Source organism: Poecile atricapillus, chromosome 11 (assembly GCF_030490865.1).
Source record: "Poecile atricapillus isolate bPoeAtr1 chromosome 11, bPoeAtr1.hap1, whole genome shotgun sequence".
NCBI lineage: Eukaryota > Metazoa > Chordata > Aves > Passeriformes > Paridae > Poecile > Poecile atricapillus.
Genome location: NC_081259.1, coordinates 9,465,944 through 9,474,756, shown reverse-complemented (window position 1 = coordinate 9,474,756; position 8,813 = coordinate 9,465,944). Strand labels below are relative to the sequence as shown.

The 8,813-nt window shown below is 42.6% G+C and overlaps 1 protein-coding gene across 1 annotated transcript in view; it reads left to right on the top strand.

Annotated features, from left to right (window-relative positions):
- The first annotated feature begins 1,695 nt into the window (after positions 1-1,695).
- Positions 1,696-8,813, top strand: part of ADAMTSL3 (ADAMTS like 3) — a 172,501-nt gene continuing 165,383 nt past the window's right edge. The window contains exons 1-2 of the mRNA XM_058846711.1: positions 1,696-1,851; positions 3,006-3,100. Coding sequence (XP_058702694.1) covers positions 3,020-3,100 — 81 coding nt within the window. The 5' untranslated portion in view covers positions 1,696-1,851; positions 3,006-3,019. The remainder of the gene's footprint in view (positions 1,852-3,005; positions 3,101-8,813) is intronic.

The window sequence follows — 8,813 nt, the reverse complement described above, 5'->3', positions numbered from 1 at the left end:
TCAGCTGTTGGGGTAAGACCTTCCTGATCTCTACTTTCCAAGGTAGGTACCACGAGTTAGTTGTGTTGTTTACTGTAATGCTGCTTTCTGAAATCTCCCTGGGGGCTAATGCTTGTGGGTGCTTATCTCCAGTTTCTTATGTGTTGTAAAAATTCAGACATAGGCTCTCTAACCTGGGACCAGGATTACATGAGGAATTACATATGTGTGTGAACAGCAGCCTCGCTCGAGTTGATGAATCTGATGTGAGCTAATCTAGCTAATCTACTATTTTCTAGTACACAATTTTTCTACACTTAAATTTATTGCAGATGGACAAATGTTTATAACACTTGCATATATTAATTACAAGAGAAAAGATATTCTAAGTAAGGATGGTGCCAGCTGGGTACATTCCTAAGAAGATAGCAGGTCTTGAGCGTTTGCTTCATCTCCATGGTTTTTGCAAAGGAAACTGCACTTTCTATGTTAGATGATCTAATGACTAAATTCTGGCTTTAAAATCACCTGTGATCAAGTCTGAAGTATATGCTGCCTGCATAATTTTGGAAGATAACAATTGCAGGGTTAGTAGTTAATATACTTGTAGGTAGTTAACAATAGCTGATATCACAGTTAAAGGACTGCTCAAGTAACTGTGGCAACTGAAATGGATGGAAAGCCAGGCTTTACAGGAAGCTCATACACTTTCAGCTGAGCCGTATTAGAAAAATAGAAGGTCGGGTCCTTAGCAGCACTCTTGCCTGTTACACAGCCCATTGCTGTAGAGTGGGAAGAGCAGCTCGCCTCAGGGCACACCTGGCACAGAGCAGCCCGTGAGCTGCAGCGGCTCGGGCAGCGCTGCTGTCTCTGTGAGGAACCAGCGAGGCTCCGCTCTGCTCCCGGCCGGAGCCGCAGCCCTGTCCGTGCCGGGCTCTGCAGCCTGCGTTCAGCAGAGGGCACTCTGTTCCTAACCATCGAGGAGCCGCCTTCCCGAGCTGGTGAGAAACCCAAACAGATTGGAAAAGTTTCCAGTGCAACATATTTGAACAAACTCTTCATCGGTTATGTTTAGTTCACTGGAGCATATTTTTAACTTCAGTGGCAGGGATCAGAGCCCTTTCTCTACGTGCTGCTCTTAGCGGACTCGACGAAAGCTTGGAACATCAGTGGAAGCCGTAGTGCAAAGGTAGAGGATTTTGGCGTTCCTGCTTAGCAGCTCGAAGCTCAGAGGGAGAACGAGAGCAAAACTGTCGTACGAGACATATTCGCCAGATTACAGTAGGAAACCTAAAAATATTGTAGAGGGCAGCATGATTAAAGACCTACTCGGTGTGCGAGCAGATTTGCAGCTGTACAGTGAGAGTTGCTTGCAGATGAGACACAGGATGGTTGTGGTTTTGGAAGCTGCTTTGCATCAGATTCGGGGGCTGACTTCACGGTAGCTTTTGCCCCTCGGGGGAAGACGAAGCGCTTAGTCCCGGGCTGCCGGGGTCTCGGCCCCCGACATCGGAGCGTGGCCAGTGCCTCGGCAGCCGGGGGGAGGAGGACGGGCCCGCTTGGCCGCCCGCCCGCTCGGGCTGCCCGGGGAGGCCGGGGCTGTGCGGGGGCAGCCGGGCCGGGCCGGGCCCCGCAGGTGGAGGCGGCTCCGGCCGGGGCCGGGCGGGCGGGCGGGGGCGGCCCGCTGCCAGCAGCCTGTAGGACCTTGGCTGGGGCGCGGCGGTGGGCTGGAGCCTGGCGTGAGGGAGGGGCCGCCGCTGGCGGGGCAGGATGCTGCATCCCCGGTGCCGTGACAGGCGAGGCTCTCCCGTGCGCCGGCGGTGCCCGGCCCGCTCCCCGCAGCCCTCCCGGCTCCCCGGCGAGCCGCACCAGGTGGGTGAGCTCCGGGGACAGGGCAGGGCAGCCCCCGGGCCTCTGCCCCGAGCGGGCTCCCTCGGCCGGGCCGGTGCTGGGCGAGGGTCGCTGTGCGGGAGCGTCCGGGAGGGCACGGAGTGAGGAGAGCCCGGACAGCGGCACCTGGAAACACCGCAGCCCGCTGGGGCTCTCGGCAGTGCCTGGACAGGGGAGAGGAAATTAGAAATCTTCCTTCTTTTATTATCGTACTTGATACTTTTGAATGACAGAAGTATCAGGAGTGCTAATGGTTTTGGGAGGGAGGGGAACTTGAGGATGTTTTTGGAGGGAGGGAATAAAACGCTTCTTTCTGTAAGGAATTTTAATTATGCTCGGTTGACAGGTGCAAGAGCTGTTTGGATAGATAGTTTTCCTTGGGATGCCTGCTTTTTTAGAAAGGAGCACTTTATTTGGAGGAGAAGTTTGCATTCACTGTGGGACTTGGCAAACTTGCGGGGTGTTGTCTGTTTGTGTTTGTCGGGGTGCATAAAATTTGCACTGTTTTGAGATCACTCTGGTAGTGTACAGTGTAAGGCGATAAAGTGCATTGACACAAGGAATTAACAGAATTAGTAATATTATTACATGATAGGGTTTTTGGCAATTTTAAATTTCCAAGCCCATGCTGGCATTGTAATTTTGATGATCACCACGGATTTATTTTTTTTTTTTTCTAAACTCTGATTAAGCCCTGATTGTTTTGTCACTGAGCTTTCAAAGGCAGTGCAAATTACTGTTGAAATCCCAGGTCTGGGCTTTCATCTCTGAGTGGGTGAAAGCGCTGGAAAGTACATCAGAAATTTTATGCTCCTTGGATTTTACCTTCTAGAAATCAAGATGTCAGAGATTCCCAATTTGATAAATTCTCTTACTTTCAGGGGATACTCAAGCTTGTCCACTGTTGCCTGCTTCCCCAAACCTCTTATTTTGGTCCTGTTTTGTGCCCTAATTGGAGCTGCCTCACCCTGCAGGCTGTGCTCATGGCATGCGCTGCGCTCCTGCTGCTCTGGCCAGCACAGCACTCCGGTGTTTGCATTGCACTGCTTCCAGCGGCCGGCCCAGTTTGCTTTAGTCATTGAAATTCTGGCGGAGCCTACTCGATTTTGTTTGTAACTTGAAACAATTTCTCTCAGCAGAGCCCCGAGGCATGAGGATGGCCAGCCCTAAAGCCCCTGGGCTGTCCTGGGAGATCACTTGGCTTGCTTTTGCTCTCTATGCTCATCTACAGGTAGGTCATGAACTTGTTGCTGTTGTCGTTCCTGGTCCTGCATCAGGTGATCTTGCTGCACATTTTACATTGCTGTTTTAAAATAGAAAACTGCTGAAGGAGCTGCTTTGTAATGAAAAGTCTCCCAAAGGGAGAGTTTTCCTTTTACCAAACTTTCAAAGGCATCCATGTGGGAAATTAATATTTCTCCCTTGCTCAATATATTGTACCTGACTTTACCAAAGGGTGTCCAGAGGGAGATCTTGCCAGATGTGTAATGCCATGGGTCTTTCTAGGCAGGACAATTGTTCTTTGCCCCCAGGAGTTTAAGCACCTGATAAATGTTAAGGTGCTGTAAGTGGCAAGAATTGTAGAAATACCTGGGTAGAAATATCTAAAGCATTCGAAAGTGGGAAGGCAGGGAAGGTGGCCCAAAATGGTGTTTGCTCCAAGTGTTCAATGAATGCAGGAATGATAGAGGAAAAACCATAGCTGCCATCTGATCTATTGCCTGACACATGAGCCTGATCAGTTCCAAGAAGTGAGTATTTCAAGAAATATGGTGTGCTGGTGTGCCATGAAGATGTTGTTGCAGTATGTCATGCTCTATACTGAGAGTTCCCACAGCACAAAATGTTTCAAGGGTTCTTCAGTCTTAAATACACACAAATCCATAAATCCTTAGTAAAAAAATTGGCTAAATAAACTGAGATTTATTTTTTCAAATGAATAGGAACCTTTTTTTGAAGCACTGTAGTAGTTTACAACAAAAAAATAAAATCTTTACATAAAATCACTGTTGTTGTATACTGTTGGTAGTATTGCAATGCTGAAAAAATGGAGCCTGATGTTCTGGGCATTATATACACATACATCCCGAAGAATTTTGGATTGAAGAACAATAGAGATGGCAAAAGTAAAACCAAAAGGAGTATGAAGAACTGAGGAGACTGTACTGGACAGCTGAGTAAGCTGTGATCAGTTTATGGTGGACTTGGAGGTTCATGATAGTGGGAATGGGGCTCCAGTGCATCCTCAGAGCTGAGTGCTCTGTGTGCTGTGAGTGATTTGGCAGCAGGTGAACTCCTCTGTGGATTATGCTTGCAGCTAAGCAGTACACTGGTTACTTGAGTAAAGAACTTGCCATTAAAGTAGAAATTTACATCTGTATTAATTATGCAGTAAAACACAGTGCATTCAACACGTCTGAGCAGATAGGGCCACAATGGGATCTGCTTTCTGCCTGCATGTTTCTTATGCAAAGACAAAAATGTTACAGATTTGCTATGCCTGTTCAGCTTGTATTTTTGTGTGCAAGCAATTGAGTGATGCTGTAATAACCAGCCCTATAAAACACTCAGAAAATAGCTCATGAAGTTCCCTTAATAGTTCTGTTCAAGATGAGAATAGAAGCTCAGAGAAGGGAAGTGTCATTTTTGGTCCTGGACCTCTTGGTTATGAAGGGACCGTTTTTTTTTGCTTTTGCAGAATTTTTTGTGTATTTTTTCTTTCATATTTTTCTTATTGCAGAGCTGGAACCAGTAGTGGCATAGTTTCCTCTTCTCCACAAATGGTTTGGCATAGCTTCACTTGTCTCTTTAAAATAAAAACAACCCAAACACATTGTAGTAATCAATTGGCTATTGTGAGTAGCTTTATGAACACTTCAATCCAGGTCAAATTTTATGGTCTTGATTGTCCTTTAAAATACTGTAATCTGTGAGGCATATTTGAGTCATTAGCACTTAACCCCAATCTTGTAGGAGGCCTTTTTGCTCTTAAGTTTTAGATATTTTATCACAATTTTAGGCACATTAAAGATAGTTTATATTATTTAGCATAACATTTTTGGTATCCAATAACCATTAATTCTTTAATTGGTTGCTTGGGGCCATACTAAATGGACCACACACAGTCATTTTACTCTAATATTGTACCATAACTTCCACTTCTGTTGTTTTTGGCTATTAAAGTGCTTATGTCTGGAGCTAATCAATTAGAAACAATTGGATGCTGGGCAAGGTCACAAGTCTATGTCATATCACTTATGTGCAATTGATTAATTTCATCCTGCTTGAGGCAGGTACAGAATAAAAAAATGACCATTTAAAAAGAATGTGGTGGGAATGTGGTATGAATGTAATGCAAAGAAAACTTTACCATGAGAAGTTGTGAAAAAGAGGTAGCTGTTCCTGAGAACCAGTGGAACTTTGGTTATAGGAGCCCTTTCTGATTCTTCTCAACGTGGTAACATGCAGTGTGATGTTCAGCTGGGCTCCAAAATTATCTCTGCCCTTGCAGATGCGCTGTGTCTCAAATTTGACATAATTATTTTGTCAATGGCAAATTAGTTTTTATACCAGTAGGTAAATTAGGTTTCCTAGCATAACCCAGGGAATTGTTTACCCCTGAGCATTGTTGAGATGCCTGATTGTTAAATCTGCTCTGTGACCAAGAGCAGTGACATAAATCACTTGGGAAGAGATCACTTTTGAGTAAGGCTTGGCCATGTTCTTTTGCAAGTACAGAGCTGACCTTTTATTGTATGTGCCAATATAAATGAAATTAATGGAACTACATTAGTCTAAAGCCAGTGGTAATACAAGCAGGTTATATATGTATCTTTTTCTTGAAAACAAACAAGATATTTGTCTATGAAATGGTAGCAGCAGCTTGGAATAACTCATTGTTTATAAAGATTTAAATGATGACTCTATCCAAAGAAATTACTGTATTCTACAGATTATGTGTATGTGGGAATGTTAACTACATCCCTAGCCTTGAATTTATTGCTAAATATTGTTTAAAAGGCTCCTCATTTTTCCTCACATTGTAGCAGGAGGGCTATTAATTCTACAGATTTTTGGAGATGGTTAAGCTAACAAAGTAGAAATGTCCAAGCCCTGTTCTGCTGTTTTGAAGTGATCTCTTGAGTACACATTGCTTCATATTGGTAATTGAAAAGGCAGTATGTTCAGCCTGGTAATCAACTCTTTCTTAACCTTGTGATGATATTTTATTACATCATTCAGCTAGATGCTGTTATATTTGTTATGAAATGTATGTAGGACTGTATATCTTTATAGTCTTACTAATGGATTACTGGCAGGAGGAAATGATGGCTAGCAGATTTGTATGGGCAAATATATATCAAGAATTTTACACATGGATTCATTTTAGATTTATTCTGTGGTATGTTGCTTTCAAATCAGGAATATGCTGATATTTTCTTAGGTTCCTATAGTCAAAACTAAACCCTCTACAAGTCAGTACATTTTGCCCCCAAAGAGCATGGGGTTGGTAATGTGTGCAGAGGGAGTAACAGCAAAGACACCATGTCTGGATATTTAAGAAGCATTAGGTCTTGGTTTCTGTGGGAGAGAAAGTTTCATAGGTCGTATATTCATTCGATAAACTGTTGGTTGCTTCTGTGATTTATGTTCCTGCAATCCCTGCCTGCATTATGGTCTTTTCTAACTATCTGTGATATTTTGGAAATGAAGGATATACATACTGAAAACATTATTGTCTTCAAAATGATTCTGCCATAACCAATCTGCCAAAAACTACCAACATAGTAAATGTCTTTAAAACTAAGCTTTGCAAGGCCAAAAATCTGATGTCCATTATATGACATAGTGGACTTGGAGACCATCTTTGTGGAAAACCTTTGGATTATTGTTTTACAGTCTCTGAATGTATTGCACACTGATGTCCAGAAAACAGATTATGAACTACATGCCATACAACATTCTTAAGTCTTCAGTAACCTTGATCAGAAGTATCGGGGTGAGATTGGCAAGTCCTGATTAAATCTGAAGCAGTTTTCTGTTTCCGTAGGCAGGTGGCAATTCTGCACCCATCTGGAGTTTTACCATCAGCCTCAAAAGGCCTGTGGTTTTATTCTTAGTGTGGAGATTGAGTTGCTGCTTCTAAAGACAAATAACACATCTGAGACTCTGTACAAGTATTCTGACTTAAAATATTCATTGCTATTGACAAGGTTGCAACTCAGTGACTGCATTACCAGAAAACTTGTTTAAGTTTCTGAATGTGCTTTAAATTTATGACAGATAATGATTGCTCAGCCAGTGCTCATAGAATCTGAACTGCTGTTGCCCTCAGTTTACAATCCAATAGTGGAATTGCCTGAAAGGTTGATACATGTGTCTTGTGACTTGAGACACAAACTATGTATCAATGCTTCCTTTATAAAATGTGTCATAAAAAAAGTCAGCTATGGGAGAGGACCAAGAGTACAGATGTCATCAATGAAGGCACCCCTTTACTATCAAAGTTATTTGTTATGATCATAATTTCTTGTGAAGTTACACTGGAAGTTGGACAGAAATTCTCAGATCAGTTGTGTGTAGAGCTGCAAATTTTTGTTTCCAAAACCAGATATCCATGAGTCTGGTACGCTTAGAGAAGCTTCAAGAATAAGAATTATTTCTAACAACTGCCAGTGACTTCTAATTTCTCTTGAAAGAGTAGTCAAGAAAATAAAGAATGGCTCTACGATGATCTTTGGTTTAGAAGACACTTGAATTCTTAGTCACTGATAATTACTCATTCAGGTCTGCTTGGTGTGGCTGCATCCTTCATATTCCTTACCAAACTGAGCCATAAATGGCATTGAGGTGGCAGTTTTGCACAGTGCACCAAATTCCATTCCTCCCTTTGCATCACAGAAAATATACATGATTGATTGTACTGATTGTACTGCTCTTACTCTTCATCCAGAATTTAAGACTTAGCCATTCAAAATAATGCCTTTTGCTTCAAAAGAACATATATTTAAAAATCAGACTCCTTTTTATTGTGCAAAGGTTGTACTTTAGTCAAATCTGAGCATTATTGCAGCTCTGTACAGTTAATAATTCTGTGGCTGTGGGCAGTCCAACACAGTCACACTTGAACAATTCCAGTAGAATTCTTATTAGGCAAAATCTCCACAGAACAGGGACAGTTTGTCCATGGTTAAAGAATGGGTTTGTTTTTGAAATACAGTTTGATAGTGAGCACAGCATTCCAGAAAGGATGCTGGAGATAGCCATGGCAGCTGCAGAGAGACTACCAAGAGCCAGGTAGGAACCATACAGAACTGCAGTTCTGGTATGCTCCATGCACTCACTTTACTGCAGGTGATAGAAAATAGCTGCTTTAGGTTTTGAAATCATGCACATAACTAACTTTCCTGTAAGGGGAGAGCTTGATGTTAGCTGAAGACTGTAGACTGTCAAATGGTCCTGCTCTTAAGAGTCAGATTTTCAAAATGCCCTCAGTCCAACTTGGAGGAGGAAGGACAGTTTTATAACTCCTTATTGGATGGTGACAGCCACACAAGAGTACTAAATTAATGCAGATAGAGCAGTATTTCCAGAAGGGTTTGTGGAGTCTTTGTTTTGATGACTTTAAGTAAGACCTGAGTCATTAAACACAAACACTGTTAAGTACTCCAATGCATTGGTAAGTGCTGAGCTGGATTTTTCAAAGCAAGGTAGATTTCAATTAACCTAATGAGAGTCAGGCATTAGGTGCCTTAGGCACTTCTAAATAGTCTGGCTAAATATTTTTCAGTATATTTAGCTGATTAAACCAAAACTTTCACCCTAAAATTCCTTTGAAATAATAGGTTTCTGGTGTGTAGGTTCTAGTACTCAAGTGCATATTTGATAATATTTGAGAAGTGCAAGTACAAGTGTCACGTGTTTACAAAGGGAGGGCAGTTTTT